The sequence below is a fragment of the Mangifera indica genome, chromosome 9 (assembly GCF_011075055.1).
Source record: "Mangifera indica cultivar Alphonso chromosome 9, CATAS_Mindica_2.1, whole genome shotgun sequence".
NCBI lineage: Eukaryota > Viridiplantae > Streptophyta > Magnoliopsida > Sapindales > Anacardiaceae > Mangifera > Mangifera indica.
Genome location: NC_058145.1, coordinates 13,319,765 through 13,344,982, shown reverse-complemented (window position 1 = coordinate 13,344,982; position 25,218 = coordinate 13,319,765). Strand labels below are relative to the sequence as shown.

Below are 25,218 nucleotides of genomic sequence, written 5' to 3'. Positions count from 1 at the left end.
GCTGTTCATGTTCGTTTGCGTGTTGTGTCAGTTTCGGCAATGTGTGCACATGACGTTCAAACTTGCAACCATGACTGCATCAAATATTTAACTGTAAATCTTCTCGGAATTCGATAGAATATTAACTGGAGTTGTCTTCTTCCTCAATCCTCACATTTTCCAGAATTCACGGGAGCAAGATGATAGAAATTTTTGTGACGCGAGTAAATATTAATTATAATTTTGGTTTAAATAAAATCAAATAACTGAATACTCTAATAATAATTTATAAATATGCTATATAAATATAAGTATATTATAATGTGGATAGACAAGACTAATGTAGACCATTGATGAGAGATCTAATATTTTACCATATATCAGTTAAGACTTTGATTTGAAACCTATATAATATAGTTTTATCTGTTAGAATCTTTTATATAGAGAGATTTTATGAATGAAAGATCAATTACTTCGATGCAAAAATCTTGATAATTTTACGAATTCAAAATTCATTTATAGCAACCTCTTATTAGGGTGGATTTTCCTGTAATATACTTTCAACATTAAAAGCATAGTACATTTTTTCATTTCACTTATCCTAATTAATTTTAAGCAAACCATTCTTCATTCCTTTTGTCTTAACACACACACATATATATATATTTATTCCTTTTCTGAATATTGAAAAAGGGAAAAAAAAAAAAAAAAACAATGAACACATAATTTACAGCCAACATTTCAGATGTTAAACCAAAAATGCAAGCTCCTTGTCTAAATCAAACCCACTCCTAATACAATACCAAAACCTTAAAACTACAACCTTGACAAAGTAACACAATCAATGTCTTAGTTAAAGCTGGATCCTACTGGGTTGTGCCTTAGTCATTCTGGCTTCGCCGAAGGGTTCTTCGTTATCAATCCGACGATTGTTCCTAAAAGCTGCATAGGCAATCACATAAAAGATCACTAGGATTATCATCACAACGATGTTGATCACCGAGACCTTCCTCCAGCTCTTCTTGAGGCTGGCCAGCACACCGGCTTTGCAAGAGTTGCACTGATAGCACAGCTGCTCTTGATCATTGCTCCACAAAGTGCAGTCCGGATTTGTCCCCACCAACCCTCCTCCAGGGTTCCATAATGTCTCATTCACATACACATAGCCACACTCTGTTGGGGGCTTGCAGCAGCCAGACTGCATACACCATATAGGAAATGTTTGTTACAATTTGTCATCAAATTTTTGCATTATTTCTGGTAGGTTTTGAAGATTTATATTAAATGACGTCTCATGAGAATCAAACTATGAGGATAAGAATTAAAATCTTAATTTAATGCACATTGTTGATGATAAGGTTACTGTTGATTGATGTATCACTAAGAAAGATCCTATCTAGTCAATTATTATATATGCAAGAAACTACGAACTAGATCGCTCTCAAAAAATATATATATATACATAATAGAAGAATAGTTGAACATGGGGGCAGGTATGGTGCCTAAAGTTTTGGTACCTTGTCTAAGTTGTCTTACTCACTCCACAAGTAACCATCTACAACATGGTGAATATTATGGTCAAATGTGTTTGGTAGCTGAGAAAATAAGAGGGAAAAGAGTGGTAAAAAGTTATTATAGGATATGGACTTAAGATTTCAAATAATAATTTGAATGACAAAAAAATAAAATTTCAAACATAAAAGAGTAAAGATTCAAATCCCCTCCACTCTCTAACCAAACATTTTAAGATAAAATTCATCGATATTTTAAAATTAACTCTTGTCTAATCTGCAGTGATTCGGACGCTCGAGTTAGGTTTAACCCAGGGAAAAAAAATTAAAAAAAAAACTTTCTTTTATCTACACATATGCCTTTTTAGATCAAAATTCAAATCAAAGGTGCAAACCAGACAAAAGAGAAAAGAAAAGAAAAGAAAAAGCCTATTCCACCCAAAAGGAATCATAATGGACAAAAAGTAGAACGTTTTTTCTTAATTATTTTGATCTCGTTAGTTAAAAAGAACAAACGCCAAAAGGGTATACAATACATAGAAGACAACCCATTTGTCAACCTCCATTAACAAGGAAAAAAACTATGTTTATTGTTTCCTTAGATTGCCTGATTAAGAAACAACACCTCAATTTGTATCTAATATTTTTACCAAAAAATATCTATATTTTTTGGATTATAAATCAAACATTTCATATCTACACAATCTTTGATCTTGCAAAATGAAGAACCAAAAATACTTAACAAAATAAAAATCAAGAAGAAAGAAGAAACTTTTGATACCTCAACAGGGCTAAGCTTCCTCAAGTAAAACATATCAGCAGTTTCAGGAGCTCCACCAACAGTTCTCCCCATCTTGCTACAAACCTTAGAGTCTCTAATACAAGAACTAATCTTCCCCCAGTAGCTATCACTGGCCACTCGTTTCTCAAGCCACCCAGAATAATCCTCCAAATAATAATCTAAGTAATTCCGGTTCAGGAGGACCCGACCCGACCCTTTATCAGTGACAGCATAAGCAAAGATTATAAAGCCAATAAGAGCTGCGATGATGAAGAACATGACAAAGAGATAAAGCCACATGAGGAAGGTGTTACGGTAACAGGCGCCAGCAAAACCGGCCAAAGAAACGACCATGATGGCCACGCCAATGATGATCAACGGCCACTGTAGAAACCTGAGACAGTCGGTGGTGTTGGCGCGGCTGCTCAGCCATATTCCGCCCCCTAAGATGGGTAACGATAGCAGAAAGGTTAAGAAGTTGAGTAAACCAATCAAATGGTTGCTGGCTCTCATGTTTGTTTGGATCTTTTAGCTTTCTGGATTCTATAAAAGCTTTTTCTGCTTTCAGTTTCTTCGACTGTTTGTTGTGAAGTGAATATTATATGTATATACTTGCTGCTTACACGGGAAGATGGCAGGTGGTAATTGGTATTACTGCCATTTATAAGGATGGAATGGCTTTACCCGTTTTGCATTTAAGACACGTCACAGAAAACTAGTCAATGAAAACGGTCAATGAAAATTAAGAGGTTATTCAAATTTTTGCAATTTTTTTTTCACCGAATATTTATGTCACAAAATTTAAACTCTTTTAAAAATATTATTATATTTGATAAAAAAATATAAAATTCATATAAGATTCATAATAATTTTATATTTTTTGTTATTTTATGAAGAATGAATTTAAATTTTAGATTATTAATTATTAATGGATAAATCTTTTAATTAAATTTAGGGTTTAATGAGTAATAATAAATGTCCTTTATTCAAAAAAAAATAAAAATAAATTCAAATACTAAATTATATATTTATAAAAGAATAAATTGACAAGATGTCAACACTATTTTTACCCAAAGTTAAAGATAAGAGGGGTTTATGTATTATGTTATCTTTGTGATATAAATATTTAATTTGTAAAAAATATGATAAGTTTGTATACATGAACGTATTTAATGGTAAATAATTTAATTTTTCAAAATTAATCAAGGTAAAAGTATTTACTTTTTATTTTGCTCAATTTTTTATTTGAAACGAATAATAAGCAATTTTTTTTTTAATTTTTCCAAATTATAACTGAATTCTTTGTTTGGTAAAGATATACACTATATTTTTCTTACAAGAAACCTGACAGGAAAATGCTAAAATTTTTGTCAGTTGTAGGTTGGAATTTCGGTTGTTTGGGTTGTATTTTTTTGATGGATACAGACATTTATGTTGTATTTTTTTGGTGGATACAGAAATTTATGAAGCTGCTACTTTTATCGAAACAATTATTATTCTTAAGACATTTGAATGTCAGGACGTACATGGAAACGTTTGTGCCAAGAAATGATGTCCGATGGTGAACTTCAAATTTGTATTTTGGCCAAAAGTCGTTGTCCCGCCCAAAGTTTGTCGAAATCCTCAATTTTAAGTGATTAATTTTTAAAAACTTATTTTTTTATTAAAGTTTATTAGTATGATTAAAGATAAAAATATTATTTATTAAAAATATTTTAAAAAATTAAAAATTTATCATATTCCTTCTATAAATTTAAAATTTAATAATTTTCTCTATTCAAAGTTTAAAAATAACAATTTTTTTTTTATTTTTATTTTCCTTGTTTGATGACAACTTTATTAATCGACAATTAACCTTCCCATCCATCCTCTCTGTTGGCAAATTATCGAATATTCCAGATGAATTGAAGTGTGACGATGACGACACACAAAACATGATAATAATGACCCATGAAGCGCAATGATGACGACCCATCAAGCGCAACAATAACGAAGATTAAGAGATGTTTAGGATTAGTGTCTCCTTTCGAAGACTAATCTTTGTCATGATCTTTAGCGACAACACTTTGTTTGAGTGTCTCCCGATGAGTGCTTCAGTTTTTTGGGCATCTCTTAATAAATGAATCTTCTCTAATCAATTCAATTTATCTAGAATCGTCAATTATCGGTCAAAGAAGATGATGGATGGAAATATAAGTTATTAGTCGATAAAATTATTATTGAAGAAGAAAAACAAGAATTCTAAGAGAAATTATTATTTTTTAAATTTTAAATTAAAAATTATTAAAATTTTAAATTAAAAAAATATAATTTTTAAAAAATATTTTTAGTAAATAATATTTCTACCTTAACTCCAATAATAAATTTTAATAAAAATAATATGTATTTAAATTTTTAATGAGATGTTGGGCGGGAAAAGTTTTTGCCCTTCTATATTCGTATTAAATAATTATGTAAGCTCGACTGAAAATGGGCCTGTTGGTGGGACCATCACGCTCCGCTTATTTAGAAACAAAACGACTCAAAAGAAATTTGATTATTTTATTTATTTTATAATTAATTAATTAATACTATATAATTAAATAATTTTAAAATTATAAATAATTATAATAATTTATTAATTTATTTGTGTATGTTAATATTTATTATTTATATATAATATTATTTTTTCTTTAATATATATAGAGACATAAATAATAATTAAATTTATTATATTTTTTTAAACAAAAATATAATATTATCATTATAATAAAATTATATATAATTTTACATATAAATAATATTATATTATTATATAATTAGATATTATTATATTTTTAATTTAAAATTATTTAATAATATAATTATATATTATTATTTTACATAAAATTTTATATATATATTATTTACACCCATAATATTTTTTTATTAACAGTATCTTAAAATACAAAAAAAAATTATTTAAATTCTGGTATAAATAAGAATCAATAAAAAAAAATCTTAAAAGTAAATTCAAATAGGAGGAAATTCTTATAATAACGCGTTAAGATCTTCCAAGTGTAGACCACTGTTCATGATATGAAATGAAACTAATCCAACCGCCCATTTTGATAAGAATAGCCCTTTTTCTGCATACCCAATATCTGTCGGTGCTGACTGCCGAAGCATTGGTTTTCACATTTTTGTTATTATAATTGTTTTTTTATATGCAAATAAAGTATAAAATATTAAATAAATAAAAGATATGGAAACTTGCTCCTTGATAAATTGTACGTGGCGGTCTGATTCATGGCCAAATGTAAATTGCGTCTTTCTTGGCGCTAGCTAGCGTGTTGCTGTAGATAAAATGGGTGGGGGCATTAGAGTCTGAAATTAAAAAAACGAAGTTTGGTAATTAGAAAATGACTTTTTTACCCTTAAATATCATCTTAAATATTAGACAAGATAAAATCTCAAAATCATGGATGTTAAGTTCCTTGTCTTGTGCTTGAATGGATAATCATATTAATCATACCGAAATGAGCCGTGGCATCACTTGTCACGTCAATCTTCTCTTATGAATGTGATGTTGTCATTTGCATGGGTCCAATATTGGTCCACTCATAGCCTTCCCATGAAGTGGCCATCCTGAACAAGAAAGCAGGCCTCCAGGAGAAGGATTGAGAAAGCCCATACCAACACCAATGGGAAGAAATTAAGAATTTTATGTTAACTTCTTTTACTAATATCACGTGTTTATATTTTTTTAATATGACGTAAAAATATAAATTATATATTATTATATGATTAAATATTAATTTATTTTTAATTTAAATTTATTTAATCATATAATAATATATAATCTATGTATATAAATTATATATAAAAAATCTGTTCACATAATTTTATCGTAATTTTTTAGGATATGAATACTAAGTTATATTTAGATCAAAATTTAAACACTTGCTTTTGAAAGCAACATCAACCCATTGTTAATCATATTTGGTAAAGAATGTTTGTTAATTGACCTAATAAATCCGAGTGCAAAAGACTAAATTACCCATATATACCTTCCTATTCATATAAAAGGTTTTATTTCATTTACTCCCCTATCGACACCTATCAATATTAAATACTACTATACGGTTAAACTTCACATTAGTTAAATGTGTAAGAGTGGTATTGAAGAACTGACTAATTACACAATCAATAATTAGTTATATAATCAGTGATTAAATATGTTATTTATTTGTAAACTGATTTAAAGTGTGAATAGAAGGTTTTTTTATTTATAAATAACGAGATGATAAACTTTTAGTGGGTCTCAACTGTTTTCCTGATCTCTTCAAATAGGTCATTTCAATCTCCTATTATTCTAATATGACACTTTTAACATATATCTCTTATTATTAATGGGATGATCAATGAGATAATGTGATTAGTATTGTCGAGGTCATTGATACTTGTTTATGCCATAAACCTATACTGTTGTTCAATTGTCTTTTCATTTTTTTGCCTTGATTTTTTCTTTAATTTTAAAACTAGTTTCTTGTATATTCCTATACTTTTGATTAGGCCAAAAGGCTTATTCCCACTCAAGGTTTAATATATCTCTGAATTTTTACCTATTAAGTTTTAAAAACCTAAATATTTCTATTATTAATATTGATTATTGTAAAATGAAATTAAAGTGGTGGGATTTGTGAAACAAGTAGTTGATTCTTAGCATAGAGTTAGAGCATCAGGTAGCTCAGAAATTTTATGGAGTAGCATGTGAAATATATAAATATACCAACGTGCATGGGTCACTCACTGCTATCAATGCCAGCCCATATCTTATCTTATATTATTTTTGAACAATATCACCATTTATGACTCTAGGCTCCTATATTAGGATACCAATCAATAAGTCCAAATTCCAACGTCTCAATTTTCCAGCTTTAAATTGAATGTTACCTAACCAAAACCAAAAACAATCAAATCTTGGAATTATTTTCCAGAGGCATATGTTCAACTAATGTTTTGTGCTACTTGTTAGGTAACTGGCTACAGATATCATATATATATATTTTATTATAAATGATGCCTATTTTATAATATAATAGGATATAAATATAAAATAATATAATATAGATAATATAGATATCATCATTCACCCCTTTACTTTGCAATAATCCCTAATTATTGTCCTTGGATCATGTTACCCCTTTCAATAACTCTGCAATCCCCACGATTAAGATGAGCACTTTGATGTCAAAGTGTCGTCTTTTTTTTTTTTTTTTCCGGTCATTTTCTGGTATTTTCCCTGGAAAACCATGAATTTCCCTCTTTCTAAGTCCCTCACTTCCAAAAGTTCTAATTTTTCGTGTCCCCTCACTTTCATCTGACTATCACTTCAACCCATCAGTTTTTCCTGTGATGCCTCCAATTTCACCCCCTTTCTCTCCCAAATTCTTTCCTCAACAGTCACTTCATCCCTTTTGCTCATCGTCGTGATCAAGTCATGTTGGAGTCTTGAAACTTCGAGTGAGACAAGCGTGAAACCCTCATTTTTCTAGTCTTAAAGATTGCAACAATGGTGTTAAGCAATGTGACGATGTCAATTAGATAGGTCAAATATTGAAGCTTATTGGTTACCATGACACAGAGAAATGAAATTGATAGTAATCTCCATCGCAACAGTCAACCACGAGAGAGCAAACCACAATCAAATAGTAACCAAAGAGAAATCTTTTTTTTTTTTTTGGTTTTTGGATAAGTGAAGAGAAATCATTAAACATGACAATTTCTAGTAAAGTTGCGTAGCTCAGATATGTTCAAACTTTGCATTGTGTCGATGAAGTATAGGTGAAAGAAGAAGAGAGAAAAACAAGAAGAAAAAGAAGAATTTATCAAGGTTCATTTTAATGTGTTTAAAGTGACGAAGAAGAAAAAGAAAATAGAGTGTGCACTGAAAAATAGAACTCTTGGTAACTGTGCATACATATGTATGTATTTTTATCCTTTCTTCTTCCAATAAATTCTGAATCGGATAATGCTCATCACCAAACTCATTCTTACACGTTCTCACTAAGACTCTACCTAATGCCACTCCCTTTTGTCTTTGTTGTTTAAAATACTGTTCACTATACATTATTGGCTTTCGTTTGTTTTATTTCTTTTGCTGATGGTAATGATACTTCTTTTTGAAATTTTTTCTCTTAAACTCTGTTCTACGGAAAATGGTTACCGTCTTTCGGAGCTCTAGAGGTGACGAAGCTTCAAAAATCTCTGTCTTTTACATAGAATTGCGGGAAAAAAAAGGAACATCTAAAAGGTTGGTTGTACAACGTAGTGATATCTTATCTTTGTTAAATATTTAAGCTACAATTTCTTCTTCACACATACTCCAGCTTTCTGCTTTCTTTAAATCCTGTTCGGGGGTTTACGGAAGTTCTGAAGTTCAGTCTTCCTTTTACTGAAAGTTTCTCGGAAATCTATTTTCGACGGAAACAAACAGATTCCTGATGTTCTCTGCTACTTGTTGAGACTCAAATAAAGAAGTGTCCCACATCTGATAAACTTAAGTAAAATGAGTGGTATATAAGTGTTATGGATTGGACCTTAACACAAGCCAATTGGTTTTATGTAACATGGGTTTCAATCTTTACATTTGTGTGTCCAATTTATATTTCCGATATGTTATCAGAGCGCGAGCCAAACGGCGGGTTTAGACAATGCACCCAGCCAAAAATCCTTTGAGCCGAAAGACATGTCTAATAACCTAGGTGTTTACACTTAAGCGCCAAAAATCCTTTGAGCCGAAAGGCATGTCTAATAACCTAGGTGTTTACACTTAAGCGGGGGTGTTGAGACTCAAATAAAGAAGAGTCTTACATCTAATAAACTTAAGTAGGTCTAATAACCTAGGTGTTTGCACTTAAGCGGCGGGGGTGTTGAGACTCAAATAAAGAAGAGTCTTACATCTAATAAGCTTAAGTAAAATGAGTGGTATATAAGTGTTGTGGATTGGACCTTAACACAAGCTAATTGGTTTTATGTAACATGAGTTTCAATCTTTACATTTGTGTGTCGGACAAAATAAACAGGTTTTAGTTTTTTTCATAATTCTTTTGCGTCCATGACTTTAAGTTTGATAGCCCCACAACATTATATTAACACTATTTACTGCCCTCATTTCTCGGCAACAATGGAGGAGGAAGCTTGTCATCCTAAATTATAATAATGCCCTCTTAGGAGCCTAAGTTTGCCTTTTTGTCCTGTTTCTAGCTGGGCATTTATGTTGATTTCGTGACTTTATGGAGGTCCCCATGGAACCCAGTATTACGAGTCACGAACATGATATAACCGTGATATGCTTTTACTCTCTGGTTCAAGAAATTGGTTGTTGACCATTTCTTTCAGATTTCTCTTTTTGCTCTTCTTGATTATTACTTTTATTTACTTTTTGTTTGGGTCACTTTCATTTTGGTTAATGAATCTTTTGCTTTTATGGCTTTAGGCATTGTGATGATAAGAGTAGTTGTTCTTCACGAAGCTATTTAATTTGTTCGTGTTCATCTGCATTGGATTCTGTTGTCTAAGCTTCTGATATTTTCAAATCTCTTATGAGTTGTAGCTAAAGATAAGTTTCTTTATATTCACTTTCTGCTCAGAAGGTTTATCACTCACATTATGCAGACTCCCAAAACAAGGTAACCCCTGAGCTTCTTTGTTGTTATGTAGACTGAGGCAAGTAGTGAATTGTTATCTTATCTTACCATATATTGTAAATTTGGTTCCATGAATGTGCAAGGTGTACAGTGAAGTTCTCTGCTGGAAATGGATGACTGTTGTTTTTATGTGTTTATGTTTTAATTGCTTGAGCCTCTCCTTGATACTTGTTCTTTTTCACTCTTCAATTCTCAATAACTGATTTATTTTTCTCTCATTTCTCTGGAATTATCCGTCTATTACTGAGTGGTGAATTCATAATTTAACCAACTTTCATCAAGCTACCACTAGCATACTCGGTTTAAAGGGTCATGAACTGCAATATTTTTTTCTTCTTTCAGCATGAAAATAAAGATTAAGATATAGCCCTATCTCTTGCATTAACTAGAGGGTGTTCAGGGCCCCCCTTGGTGGAACTTGCAGATGGAGTTATGGTAGCATGAAGGGCTGTGTACAATGACAAAACTAATTAAATTTTTGTCTGTTTTTATGATGGCTAATTTATTTTTTTATAATGATGTATAATCAACTTATTTTGTTGAAACATTCTCAGATTTGAACTTTGTTGGGATCGAAAGTTGTCATTTGAGTTTTCTTGTTGCTGTTGGCAATTGTAATGCTTTTGTTTTACCTGAACTTTGGTCCTTCTTTCTTTCATTATCTTTTTGGGATCTGTATTGATTGACTAAAATCCATTTTGTAGTTTAGACTCAACTGCATGACTTTTATGCCACAAATGGCTATAATAAACTATATGATAGAAAATCGATTTTCATGGGAATGATGGAAAAGCAATACTATGTACACTTAAAATGAATATCAAATTGGATACCACAGATGATATGTCACTATATGATTGATACATGATCATTGGTACTCAATTTGACACTCAAAGACACATAGTTTTGATTGTGGAATATTAGGATCATAACATGTTATGGTGACTAGATGAACAGGCTTCCTCTGTTTTCGAGAAAAGTATAATTTATGTACCAATTTCATGCCAAAAGTAGACTCTTAGCTGATTCCATCATTCATAAATGAATGGTATGTGACTTGTTTATGTGAGTCCTGTTATCTTTTTGTATTTTCTGATTATTTTCACATGATTTTGATTGTAGAAGTGGCTCTTCAGGAGTCCCACTGAAGGTCTCTTCTCAAGCTGCTCAGAAACTGAATACAAGTGCATTAGAGTCTAAGTCTGCATCTTCATCAAATCAAACTTGTAGGACGGCAAAAGAGAGAAGCCCGAAGGTTGTTGAACGCAGGACACCTAGAAGCCCAGTGACTGAGGTATATGTTATGAAATTAACACGCGGCGATTGTTACATAATCTGGAAACATTGCTGAATCTTCACATCGGTTTGTAATAGTATATTAGCCCAAACATCAAGAATTTTGCATTTTAGAGGTGTCACTCAATGTTGCTTTCTTGGGCAAAAATTTAGGTCAACAATGACATTTTCAGTTCCTAGATCTAGTCTCCCATTGAAAGTTTTAACAGAGATAAATTTGTTGCATTCATTTTCTTTTAAAGATTGAGAAGTCAATTTTCTTCATTATATTAGGTGAAATGTTTACTTCTCGTAGTTGAAAGTGGTTAAGAAAATGAAATGGTTTATTTCTTCATCCGATAGTGATCTTTCCCAGTTGTTTTATGCAGATTTAGAATATTTTTAGGCCATGTAGACATTTTGTTCTTTTCCCATATGTTTCTCATGTTATGTGATTTGATTGATGGGATTTGGCTGTACTGTCTTCCTTAGATTATGAATTATATTTAGCGTTGCTGAAGTAAGATCTAAGCTGTCATTTTTTTTTTAACCTGAAATGAACTTCAATGTCGCGGTTTTAGACTTTGAGGTTGATATGTTTGCATTGCTAGTTATATTATATTATTAAGCTGGTTATGGAATTTGCCGAATAATTCTAAGCGTTCTTCATTTTTTTTTTTTTTTTTTGGCTCCAGAGGAAGCGACCAAGCAGAATATCTGAATTGGAATCTCAGATTTCTCAACTTCAGGAGGATTTGAAGAAGGCAAAGGATCAGTTGAGTTCATCCGAGTCTTGCAAGAATCAAGCACAGCAAGATGCAGAGGATTCCAAGAGGCAATTGTTGGCTGTGTCTTCAAAGCTAGATGAATTCCAGAAGCAGCTTCTAGAGCTATCTGCATCTGAGGGAGCTCGCCTTAGTGAGCTTCAGAAGATATCACAAGAGCAGGATCAATCATGGCAGTCTGAGCTTGAGGGTGTGCAGAAGCAGCACTTGATCGACTCAGATGCCTTGACATCTGTCTTGAATGAGATTCAACATCTTAAGGCTCAGCTTGAAATGGTAGCTGAATCTGAGGATGCACAGACCAAACACTCAGAATCTGCACATGTGGAGCTTCAAAGCTTGAAAGGAAATCTGATAGAAACTCTTTCCCTCGTGGAGAACATGAAAAACCAGCTAAGGGACGGCAAAGAGTCAGAAATTCAGGCCGAACAATTGGCCAGTGAAACTCTGGTGCAACTTGGAACTGCTAAATCAACGGTAGAGGCTCTCAGGTCAGATGGTATGAAAGCCATTGAAGCATACAACTCCATTGCTTCAGAATTAGACCAGTCAAGAGCACGAGTAAACTTGTTAGAAGGGCTTGTTAGCAAACTTGAAGCAGACCAGAATAATGCTGGTAGAAACCCTTCTCAAAATTTTGTGGGTGTTCATGATCCAAAACAAGAAATAGAAGAAAACCGAAAGACCCTGGAATCAAAGCATCTTGAAGATGAGATTCATACTTTGAAGTCAGAGGTTGAACGGTTATGGTGTGCTCTAGAAATTAGTGAGTCCAACTTCCTTGAAGAACAAATCCAGAGCACAGTGCAGATAAAAAGTGCTTATGAGCTGGTGGAGCAGATAAAATCTGGGATAGGCCTAAGAATGGCTGAACTGGAAGCCGGGCTGAATAAAACAAAATCTGACATTGAAGAGTTGAAAGCAAACCAAATAGATAAGGAAACTGAATTGCAGGGAATTTCCGAGGAGAATGAGGACCTACGTATGAAACTCAAGAAAACCATATCGGGCCAAGGAGAATCTGAACTGGACAATGACTTTACGAAACTTAAGAAAGCTGTGTTAGATTTGAAGGCAAATTTAATGGATAAGGAGACACAACTACAGAATTTTTCTGAGGAGAATGAGATGCTGAAGCTGGAAATTAGCAAATGGGAAACGGACATGCATAAAGTGAATACTGAGGTGGATTCTGAAGTAGCTGCAGCTAGGGCTGCAGAGGAAGAGGCTCTCACGAAGCTTGGGCTTGCGATGGAGGAGGCAGATAAGAGTAACAGGAGGACTGCAAGAGTAACTGAGGAGCTTGAGGCAGCACAGGCAGCAAATTCTGAAGCGGAGGCAGAGTTGAGAAGGCTAAAAGTGCAGTCTGATCAATGGAGGAAGGCTGCAGAGGCAGCTGCTGCTCTGCTCTCAGGAGCAAACAATGGGACATTTGGCTCATTTGACAGCAACTATAACCATGTCACTGGAAAAATAAGCCCACCGTTGTCTGAATATATTGATGATGATCTGCTGAAGAAGAAGAATGGAAACATGCTTAAGAAAATCGGAGTGCTGTGGAAGAAACCACAGAAATAGAAACAACACAGCAGGTAGAACATGTTTCCTACTTTCTTGCAGTGTTGCATTAGCCTCAAGTTTTCTTTCACCAATCCTATCTAAATGGTCCATATTTGCTACTTTAGACAGATACTTCAATCCACCCAAACAGCTAATTTATTTTGTGATGAAGTGAAAATGGGCACTCTGCAAATATCCTTATTAGTAATCTGTTAACAGTACTTAGCTTATTGTACTTATTTCTTGGCCTAGTCATGGATGTTTTCTACTGTAGTAGTGCATAATGTATTAATATGCAAGAACTGGAGTTTCACATGCTTGGGATTGTAGAACATATGTATGTTTTGAGAAATCACAGCATCTAATGGGGGATTAAAACTGTACTTCAGTGTAGAAATAAGATGGATATTCCTCAGAAATAATTAATTTTAATTATACCGAAATGCAAGCTAATATGAATACGGGTTGAATATTATGTTTACATTTTAGAGCAAGACAAAAGGGCCTTGTACATCTCTCTATCGTATATTTAACGAGCCATGAAACTATGTATACAATTTTATATATAAATAATGATACATTATTATACAATTGAGTATTTTTTTTTTAATTTTTAACTATTAAATTATATGATGATACGTCATTATTTGTGCATATAACATTACTTCTAGTTTATTAGTTGAGAGTCTTTTAATTGACATAATAATAAATAAGTTAAAAATTTCATCATAAATACATATAAAATAACAATAAAACTATATGTATAAATAATATATATAATTTTGTATATAAATAATGACATATTATTATATAATTATGTATTATTTATTTTTAATTTAATTTTATTTAATCATATGATAATATATTATTATTTATGTATATTATTTATGTATATACTTCTCCTCGTAAACAAATTCGTAAAAGTGTTTTAGGCAATGGCCTCATTTAGCCCCACTCAAGCTCATGAATTCATTATTGATTTGGAGCCTTTATAACTTGCAAAAACTTATCAAGTGACACATGGTATTTATCCTAAGAGAATTTTTTTAATTATAAATCTGGCCAAAACGCATTTCCCAGGCAGGGTTTGTTGAAATGACAAAATCCCACCAATTTTAAGTTAAAAAAAATTAAATTTTCATCCATTTTATACTTTCATTAGTGAATTCTGTTAATTAAACGAGTAGAAAAGTCATTTTGTATGTATTATTTTACTTATTCTTCCTTTTCATACTGACATATATTTGGGGTAAATTGTCATTTTCTTAATATATTAGAGTTGTTAAAAATTTTTATGAGGGTTTTTGATAATTTGAAAAATGTTTGAGGTGCTTTTAAAAATTTTAAAATTTTAATGTCCCTCAATAATTTCAAAAAGTAATAGTTATACTCTCAAAAACCTAACAAAATCTAACATTTTAAACTTAATTAGAGTCTTCATATTTTTAAGAGTTTAAATAATAAAATTTTAAATTAATAAAAATATATTAATAATTTGATATTTTTATTAAGTATTGATAATAGTTTTGTAATTTTAATTAAAAAAATAATCATTTATGAGAAAACCAAACAGAACTCAATAATGAAAGCAAAAGACGGTTAAATTTTTGGTTTTTTGAAACTGAAGGGGTTAGAATGTTTTTCATCAAATCTTGGTGGGACACAGTTATTTTGCACAAAAGTTTCTAAATATTAACTCCGTCAAAAGAACAAACAGGTCTCATTCATGCTGGGCTGCAACAGGCCCAAACAAACAACGACTACGAAATGTAAGGGGCGCTCTGCAAACAACTGAACAAAAGGCCTAGGGAACTTGTCGGCTTTTTAATAAATCCAAAAATTAGGGTTTTTGACATAGTGATCGCGGCTTTAGTAGTATTTTCTTACTGCAGCTCTCAACGGCTCAACCTTTCAAGCTTTTTCGTCAGAGTCGCATAGGCTTCATCATACAGCAACCATGGGGTAAGGATTTTTGCTTAACCCGTTTTCAACTTTGCGGGAACAATTGTTTATTTTCCTTATATGTATGTTTATGGAAAATAGAGAGCCTGTGAATTTTGTGTTTATTGTAACATCTAACATGTTTTTATATTTTGATACTAGACTTGTTTGATGAGTGTGTATGAATGAAAACATCAAATTACTATGGCGGGTTAATATTTGCTACACTTGATGGGGTGCTCTTAACTCCATTTGATGATTCTTATCCAACAATATCTCTGAGGCCGCTTTGTACTTTTAATTTTATTTATTTTTTAATGCATATCAAAAGTCAGAATTAGGGAAAAGACTTGTTTAGGTTTGGTCATTAGGGGTTGAAGGCAGTGTTCAAGATGTTCATGTGTGTTATATAAGGGAAGATGATTCAATTTGGATTTGATTAATTCCTGTGTTTGAATAAACAAAAGAAAAAGAAAACTAAGTGTGTCATATAGGGAAATTTGGCATTCATTTTTCATATTGGATGGATAAACTGTTTGCAGGAAGACACGCGGAATGGGAGCTGGTCGCAAGTTGAAGACCCACCGGAGAAACCAAAGGTGGGCTGATAAGGCATATAAAAAGTCCAACCTCGGCAATGAGTGGAAGAAGCCATTTGCTGGCTCCTCTCACGCCAAAGGCATTGTTCTTGAGAAAATGTAGGGTGAAATCTCTTGGTCACGTAGTAAATCATGCTTTAAAGTTATAGTTTTTTTACATAATCGGTGACAGTACTTTGGCTGGCTGAGTATTGCAGTGGTATTGAAGCAAAACAACCAAATTCTGCTATTAGAAAATGTGCAAGAGTCCAGCTAATTAAGAATGGAAAGAAGATTGCAGCTTTTGTTCCAAATGATGGTTGTTTGAACTACATTGAAGAAAATGTAAGAATTGTTTGGGATTTAATGTAACTTTGGGTTTGAAAGTTGAAAGCAAGTCGATTTCTTAAGCCACATTATGATGTTTCTTGTATGGTGGGTATGCAGGACGAAGTGCTAATTGCGGGATTCGGTCGTAAGGGGCATGCTGTTGGAGATATTCCTGGGGTCAGATTTAAGGTTGTAAAAGTTTCAGGTGTGTCTCTTCTAGCCCTCTTCAAAGAGAAGAAGGAGAAACCAAGGTCATGAACATTCACGTCAAATTTGAGTAGTTTATTTCCCCAAATCCCTATCAATTTTTCCCTTTTACATTTTATATGTACTGCCTTAAAGTGAATATTTTCGAATTTGATCTTTTCGTTTATGTGAGTGGCTTCTTGAAAGATGATTTTTGGTATTAGAGAATTTTGTTTAATGAAGATTTATGTTTCTCCTGTTTGAGATGAAAAATCTTTATTTTGTTTTTGTTTTTTTTCTTTTGATGACTGGGAAGCCCGATCTGACTTCATCGGATAGGTAAGTCTCCAGGCGAAGTTGTTCTCCTATTCGAGATGAATTTTTTTTTTAATGATCGGAGAACCCGACTTGACTTTATAAGACAGATAAATCTTAATATAGTGACTGGACTCATAACCACTGCACCGAATAATTTAGGGTTTCATTTTATTGTAGCACTTTATTATTCAATCCAAAATTAAACAGTACAACTTCTTCACATGTAAGAGAGATCATGTTAGTCGAATTTTGGGTTTTCACAAGAGGTCTTGTCGTTTAAGCATTCAAACTAACCCTTAGTGTCTTATTTTGTTTTTGTTGCTTAGTATTGGAGCAAAAGCTTACCCCGGGGTCTTATTTTGTTTTTGTTGCTTAGTATTGGAGCTACCGTTTTGACCCCCAAATGACTAAATTGCAGATATGGTTGGTGGCATTTGTTTTCAATACTGTAAATTGTAATGTATTGCTGTCAGTACAGTTCAATTTTATACAATGTAATCTAATATGGTCAATTAAGTTTAATATGATGTTAGTAATGCTTTGTATACGCTTTTTTAATATACAATCAGGTACATAGATGATATGTCATCATTTGATTGAGTTTTATTTATTCTTAATTTAAAATAATTTAATTATATGATAACACGTTATCTGTATACCTAATTATATACTAAAAAATATGTACACATCGTTTTATTATTTCACTAAGATTATATCACAATTACCTTATAATTTAGATAAAATGAATATTTGAAATAAAAGAAAATATTTCAAAAATTATGAAAAATTAGAGTTAGATTGTGTAATAATTAAAACAAAAATATAAAATACAATAGAGGGTACAGATATAACATTTGTTCTATTAATTTTATTAAGGTTAAATTTATATAAAATAAAAATAAGGATTATTAATCATATTAGATGGGAGCAGTAGTCACTTCTCAAACTTGAAATTGATAACAAAAATGTTTTTGAGAAGTGTCTTTTTAGGGGTGGATATAAACCGAGTTGAGTTTAAACACTTTTTTATTCGAATTTAGTTTAAATGAAAAATAATTCGGTTTGAATTAGTTGAGTTAACATTAAAGGTGGTTCGAGTTCAATTTGAATAAAAATGATTCAATTCGAGTTTGATTTGAATTTATAGTTTAAATCTATGACTCGAATATATAGTTCAGATTTATGGTTCGAATTACTAATTCATTGACCAAACAACGTCATTCAACAATTACTTAACGTCATTCAAATCAAATCACGAGTCAAGTTCGAACTAAATCAAACTATTTACCTGACTTGTAAGTCAAACCTAGTCGAATTCTCTTTAATTCGAATTATGTTTGTTTTCAAACCAGTTGAATTTCCTAACTCAAACTTGATTCAAATTCGAATTATAAGAATTCTAGTTGAGTCGAATTAAGCCGAGCCTGAGTCAGTGTGGTTCGGGTCCAACACTATGCTTAAGTTGGACTTTGATTTACCAACCTGTTGGCCCACCTTTTCAAGGGTAAATTTGTCCTTTTAAGTAGAAAAGCTTCTGACTCTATGTGTCAAGCTTCTCATCACTGCTTTATACAATATCTCGAAACAATTAAGAATTGAAAATTTCAAATTGATCATTTGATTGACAAATCTATTCTGTTGTCTCAACGTGAAATTCAAAATTTACAGCTATTTACCATATTCAAATGCTAAAAGAAGATTTTACGAGCCCCACTTTTCAATTAAGAATGTGGAATCTTATGACTTAACAATTTTATATTAACTTTGGAAATTTTCATCAAAGATTTTGTCTAATTATATACCAATCTTTTAGAAAATATTAGATTCGAATTGATTTAGTTTGAGTTTGACTCACTATTTGAATGAAGTAAGTCGAATTCGAATTGAAGTAATTTCAATTTATCAAATTTAAACCTATCTTGAGATCAATGTTGGCATCAGAGATTGTCTCATTGACAATGACTTTTCTTTATCTCCAATACTCCTTCTCTACTGATTCTTCTTCTTCTTCTTTAGCTTGGTTTGAAGCTAGTCATTTTAGATTCCAATGGAGCACTAATTGACCCTTATTAAAATTTAAGTTAACTCAAATTCACCTTTATTTTTTAAACATTCATATAAACCTAAAAAAGTAGTGATGTTTCAATAAATTTATCAAAAAGCAAAATTTAATATTGACCGTTTTCTTGGAAGGCTAGAATAATATTTAAATTGATTACAGAATAATTTATATTTAACAAGAAATTTCATCCGAATCGAATCGTTTCTTTAAAACTTAACAAACCGAATAAGTTAAAGTTTAAATCTAGTAACCGATTCTATAATCACTAAATTAAATAAATTAAAAATATTATTTTGATATGTCACTTAGAAAGACTTGAATCCAAACTTCCCATCTTGAAAGCTCACCTATTTACCATCCAAACCATTGCTTGGATGATTACTGAACAATTAGTCATGCCCAAATCTTTTAACTTGGATTTGGTGAGAGGAGAGAGGCAAAAGTCCATCCCGAAATTGGTGCTCATGCCACACAGAATTTCCAATACTTGTATAGAAGGAAATCCCAACGAACCCATTATCATATGATTATTATTAATCCTAAGAATCAACATCAAAATAAGAAGCAATCATGTAGAATATATTGAAAACACCAAAAGAAAATTCCAAATTTCACTGCAAACAAATCCAACAACAGTTTGAGAATTTCAGAGAGTTCAGAATGCATAAACCATGAAACATCACTCTCACTCATTCACTCTTTTCTCAAAGATACTACATTTCATGTTATATCACTTCACTTCTTTGCCTAGCAAATCTCATATCTCCTATAGAGCCTATAGTTTATACTAGAAAACAAAAAAATTTAATTAAAAAACAAATGGGAAATGAAAATGAAGTGGAGATCTGATAAAACAAGAATTTCTATGCCTTGTTTGTTTTCACATTAAAGGGCTATTAACCAGTCCATGCCAAGTTGAATTGAGTCCATTCCAGCTTTCTTTTGCTAAATCAATTTCACCACCCATGTTCCCATGATGATGATCTGCATTAAGCTGCTGCCATGGAAATCCCCACAGAACCCTAGAATTTTCACTTTCTCTGTTATAGCAAGGCTCTTGTTTCATTGTTGTGACTGTCACAGCTGTTGTTGTTGCATTAGTACTTGCCATTTCTGGATATGGCAGCAACATTTCCCCACTGAAGCCAACACCACCAACATTATTGTTATCTACATCTCCCATACTTTGCCCATTCCCAAACCCGTAATACAGATTCTGATAATTGTTCTGGGTTTCGAGAAATCCACTCCTGAGAGCATCAAGGAAGGCTGGAGATGAAGCACAAGAGTTGTTAATATTAGGGTTTCCAAGAATGGTATCAGTGCAATGGGTGTTTGTGGGATTGCCCAAAATAGAAAAATCAGGCTCATCAAACCCTAATTGCCCACTGGCTTGTTTTTGGAGGCGAGCAAATGCAAGAGTGAGGTCGTTTGAGTCATAACTGAGATTGGTGAGAGGGTTGGTGATGGGAGAAGTGATAGATTGTTCTTGGGATCTCTTTGATGATGATGATGATGATGATCTTTTGTTCTTCCTGCAGCCTCCACCCACTGGAACATTCCTCAGAGTGCCGCCTTTGGTCCAGTACCTTCTGCAAGATTTGCAGAAGTATCTGGGTTGAGTGAGGCTGTAGTTGTTGTAGTAGCAAAATTTTGTGTTGGTTGAATCACACCTTGGACATTTTAGAGCTAGCTCCGGTTGAGGCCTTGGCTTCCTTTCTTGTTGTGCTTTTGAACAAGCCAACATGTTCTCCAGTGAATGAGAGGCCATTTCCTGAATGAATCAATAACAATTCAACTTGCATTAGATCAAAGAAATGCCATAAATTAATCTCATTTAGTGGTTTATTTTATACATACACAAAAAACAAACCAAAACAAGCTAGTAGACTTGAAATTCGTTTTCAATTTTTACGCTGATGTTAGACTTGAAATCACAAACGAAAATTTCAACACAAAGCTCAAAATTTTCTTTTTCTTTGTCAAAAATTTGTTCTCCCTTTATAGACGCCAAAGTAAGTAACAATAATAACTCCATTATAACAAAATAACACATCTTTCCCAATTAAACCCAGAATCCCAAAGCACCAAGTAAGTTAAAAAGAACCATAAAAAGGAAAAAAGGAAGAAGAAGAAAAAACAAAAGGTAAAGTTGTTAACAAAGAAATGAAAACTAGTAATCTCATATATTTCCTACTTGGTGTTGTCCATTTGAGGCATCCATCCATGCAACAATACAAATCGCACACTCTTCAAACTCAGAATTTTGCGCTGATATAAACTGATAGAGAGAGAGATAGATAAAAGAAAAAGAACGAGTAAGCTAGAAGAGAAATATTGATTGAAGATTCATGCAAAGGAAAGTCAAGAAAATAAGGGGAGAGCTGTGAATATATATATAAAGGCAAGGGGGAGGAGGTGAGAATATGCTTGCATAGAAAGAGAAGAGAGTAAAGGAGTGGTTAACGATGAGATTTCGTACGAGTAGATCGAGGATATTTTCTCCTCAGAAAATTCCAGTTCTTCTCTCTCTTATTTCTGCAACTAAACGAAACGGATTCATGTTTGGCTTACTTAGCCACCTCCATAGCTTATCCCCTCTATTGTGGGTCCCTTTATCGCCTGGAAGCAACTATGTTTGGCCCTCGCCTTTGTGGTCCCTACCTTCTCCCTTGTGTTCCACGAATATCGAAAAAATTATGCACGAAATTTATTTTACTAATAAAATTTTATATATATACTTATTATATATATATATATATATATATATATATATATATATATATATATAAAATTAAATATTATTTTATTTTTAATTTAAATTAACTTAATTATATGATAATACATATAAAAATGTATTTATTTATATATTTAAAATAGATACAAATAATTTTATTATATATATATAATTAATTTATATAAATTAAAATAATAATTTATAATTAAGAATATAATTATATATATTTTCTCTTATTTAAAAATTATTCAATTAAATATTGTCATTTTAATTTGTATAAATAAATTATTTTATATATATATATATATATATATATATATATATATATATATATATATATAAATAATTATACACTTTTAATTTTATATCACACAGATAACATAATGTTCGAAGTTGAGGACAAAAAATCTCGTCAACATACTGTATAAAACATAAGATAAAGGAGCATCGTGACACAATTTTCAAAATTTGAAGGACTTTTTTATAAAAATATGAAAGAAGTTGTTCAAAATTTGAAGGTCTTTAAAAAACAGGAAGATAATTTATGGTATTTTTCCTAAATAAAATGTATTATAGCATGAATCAACCCACCCTGGATTTTGCTTTAATGCTATTCTTTGTGTCACACATCTCCCACACCGTCTGTGGTCCATTTGAGAACATTTTTTTTTCTCACTTGTTAATATCACCAAACTTCTTTTGATAAATTTTGATGTTCAATCAGAACAATTTTTGGATGTTTGGTTTAATCCAACAGAGCATTCATTATTTAGACCCTCTTAATTTTTTGCCAAATAAATAAAGGACCGATGGACAAGCCATTTTAATTTGTATGGAAATGGATTGATAATTTGTATTTCATAAAGAGAAAAGAAATATAATCAGTCATGTGGGTAGGGTATCTAAATGGTCACATCGTGGTGCTCATCAAGGTCGGGCATCAATTTGTTTGTCTTTTAGTGTTTCACTGTCTTCTAAGCCTTAGTTTGAACGGTGAAATATAGAATTAAATTTACAATATTATATCATACCAAATATATATTATATAATATTATATAAATAAAAAATAATATATACCATTAAATTTATCAAACTAATATGTATAGTAAACATATCATATGATATATATATTTTTTAAGAAAAATATAATATAATATGAGTGTATATAAAAAATTTTAAATTTTCAAAGGTATTTGTGATTTTTTAAAAATAATAATATGTCAATTAGATTTTTTATTATTTTAATTTTTTTAAAGTTGTATCATACAATACGATACAATACTCGATATATGATATGAAAATTAATTTTTTAATATACGATACGATATGCAATTCCACTATCATACATATAATTATTAAATAGTTTCACACCGGCTTGGGTTTGAGATTTATAGATATTATATTAATTTAGAATATTAAATTATTTGATATAATAGTTATAAGATTAGTAATAACTAGATTCCAAAATTTATCTATTCAATATAATTAATTCAACTCTAAACAACTGATCTAGCGTAAATACGGTTTTTTGACCTCTTGTCATTAAAAACACTGCCAAAGTTTCACTTCACAAGTATATTTGACCAACTTTGATTCCAGTCTCAGTGGATAACTATATAAATGTCTAGTTGAAACCTTTCTATATTTTCGTAAATTGCAAGAGAAATGAAATTTTATTACCTTTCAATCATCCAAAATGATATTATTCAATCTTTCAAGAGCCATTCTTTAAGAAATTAATCATAAAAAGGCTTAAAAAACATAAGAAAATAATTCAAGCACATTTTTAATTTTATATTATTCACACATGGATCAATAGAGAAAACTAGGCAATCGACATGCGATCCACTCATATCATGATTAACCAATAACCAAACAAACATGAGATCAAAGGGTTCGTATTTTAATTTTTTTTTTTTCTCGGGAAAATTTCTATTTATGGACCAAGATTCTTGGAATGGCGAGAAAATCAATGTTTCCAACCAGAATTCTACCCGGCCATCGTCTGTCAGAAGTGGGAAAAATAATAGACAAACAATCATTGAACCCACTTAGATTGCCTTTGGATTCTGTGAAATTCCCTTTGGCTACCTCAATCTCTAGCGCCCTCCTTGTTTCCCTTGTTTGTCATGGGTTTGTTTTCAATAATGAAGACACAGCTTCGCGTTTTTGCACACATTTTAATGCACTATTAAAAATTATGTTGAGAAATTTACTCGAAATTATTTTTGTTAAAAGATAAGGATAATTTGATGATCGCGCCGGTGGAACATGAACATGAAGGTGGGACCGGGAGAAATCAGAGGGACCAGAGCTAGGAGTCAAGAATGTTGACCAGTCAAAGAACACACTGAATAATTAAGAAAAAGTAAAAGTGACATATGTAGGAAACTGTGCCCAGAAAATCTTCTGTTAAGAAAAGAATCAGACATTCCCACTCCAGAGAGAATCTCGATGGCTGACTGAATTCTAGTTCTGCTGCTTCATCGATGGCTTAAATTTATTTATTTATTTTTTTAACGGGATCCCTCCTCCAGATGTACCGCAAATTTTTCTTTGGATGATGTAATAATTTTTTTTTATAATTATTATATTAAATAAATTAAATTTTAATTTTGATATAAATTCGTGGAATTTTACACCCAAAATCTCCATTTTAGGATCCAAAACTAATAACACTTATGCTGCTCATGGGGGTAATCAATGGCTTAAACTTATTCATTCGGTTAACATATCAATTTTTTTTTTTATATAAAATTTTGTTTTTGTTTTGATAACAAAAAATTTTATTCAAATTGAATTATCTCTTTGAAATCAATCATTATTTTGAGTTAATAAAATTTTGAATTAAATTATCAATTTCATAATTTGAACTCATACTCTTTTATAAATAAAATCTCTCCATTTTAGATTATAATTTTAATATATGTTAACTGGTTTAGGTATAATATTTTTTAAGGAGGAATTTTTGTAATAATTAAGATGCATTTAGTTTGTGTAATATTTTACTATCAAAATTAAAATATTATCTTTGAGATATATTAATTAGAAGATTATTAGATATAAATTATTATTATATTTAATAAAATTAATACATATAAATAATTACTGTTTGGTTAGAGATAATAGATTCTAGTATATTATTTTAGTTAAATATTCTTAAATATAATTATTCTAAAATATTTTTTATTTTATTATATTAACAAAAAATAAGATTTTTTAATTTTAAAAAAATTAATAAATAAAGATATAATTATAATAAAATTAAAATTATTTTTATAATATTTTAATATTTAAAATAAAAATAATAAAAATTATTTTTTATATTATAAAATTTTTAATTATTTATAAATAAAAAAATAAAAAAATAAATTATTAAAATAATCTCTATCTATGTGAACTAAACAATCCAATTGAAAGATTTGAAATTGATAAGCGGAGAGGAGGACAAGCAAACAAGAAGGGCGGTGGAATGTGGGATCCACATGAGATGCCAGATTGTCTG

General features: G+C 31.1%; 4 protein-coding genes across 7 annotated transcripts; 2 read left to right on the top strand and 2 right to left on the bottom strand.

The window, feature by feature from the left end:
- Nucleotides 1–694: 694 nt before the first annotated feature.
- On the bottom strand, nt 695–2,913 carry LOC123225967 (tetraspanin-3-like). The gene is made up of 2 exons (XM_044650367.1): nt 2,272–2,913; nt 695–1,177 (listed from the first exon to the last, which is right to left on the bottom strand). The coding sequence occupies exons 1-2, from the start codon at nt 2,782–2,784 to the stop codon at nt 833–835; spliced, it is 858 nt and encodes a 285-aa protein (XP_044506302.1). The 5' UTR covers nt 2,785–2,913; the 3' UTR covers nt 695–832.
- Nucleotides 2,914–8,435: 5,522 nt separating this feature from the next.
- LOC123225180 (interactor of constitutive active ROPs 3-like) lies at nt 8,436–13,944 on the top strand. Of its 3 annotated transcripts, XM_044649067.1 has the most exons (4): nt 8,436–8,545; nt 11,064–11,235; nt 11,912–13,593; nt 13,691–13,944. In XM_044649067.1, exons 1-3 carry the CDS (start codon nt 8,451–8,453, stop codon nt 13,577–13,579), a joined length of 1,935 nt encoding a protein of 644 aa, XP_044505002.1. In that variant the 5' UTR covers nt 8,436–8,450; the 3' UTR covers nt 13,580–13,593; nt 13,691–13,944. The 3 variants fall into 3 exon arrangements, with proteins under 3 accessions (XP_044505002.1, XP_044505001.1, XP_044505003.1); XM_044649066.1 differs by having other exon boundaries at nt 11,912–13,944; XM_044649068.1 differs by lacking the exon at nt 8,436–8,545 and adding an exon at nt 9,312–9,923 and having other exon boundaries at nt 11,912–13,944.
- Nucleotides 13,945–15,313: 1,369 nt separating this feature from the next.
- LOC123225307 (40S ribosomal protein S23) lies at nt 15,314–16,869 on the top strand. Its single transcript, XM_044649239.1, has 4 exons — nt 15,314–15,523; nt 16,045–16,200; nt 16,299–16,425; nt 16,528–16,869. Exons 1-4 carry the CDS (start codon nt 15,519–15,521, stop codon nt 16,666–16,668), a joined length of 429 nt encoding a protein of 142 aa, XP_044505174.1. The 5' UTR covers nt 15,314–15,518; the 3' UTR covers nt 16,669–16,869.
- A 2,689-nt stretch (nt 16,870–19,558) lies between these two features.
- LOC123225198 (dof zinc finger protein DOF2.1-like) lies at nt 19,559–21,543 on the bottom strand. 2 transcript variants are annotated; one of them, XM_044649099.1, is made up of 2 exons: nt 21,165–21,543; nt 19,559–20,750 (listed from the first exon to the last, which is right to left on the bottom strand). In XM_044649099.1, exons 1-2 carry the CDS (start codon nt 21,198–21,200, stop codon nt 19,857–19,859), a joined length of 930 nt encoding a protein of 309 aa, XP_044505034.1. In that variant the 5' UTR covers nt 21,201–21,543; the 3' UTR covers nt 19,559–19,856. The 2 variants fall into 2 exon arrangements, with proteins under 2 accessions (XP_044505034.1, XP_044505035.1); XM_044649100.1 differs by having other exon boundaries at nt 21,174–21,542.
- Between the last annotated feature and the right edge of the window lie 3,675 nt (nt 21,544–25,218).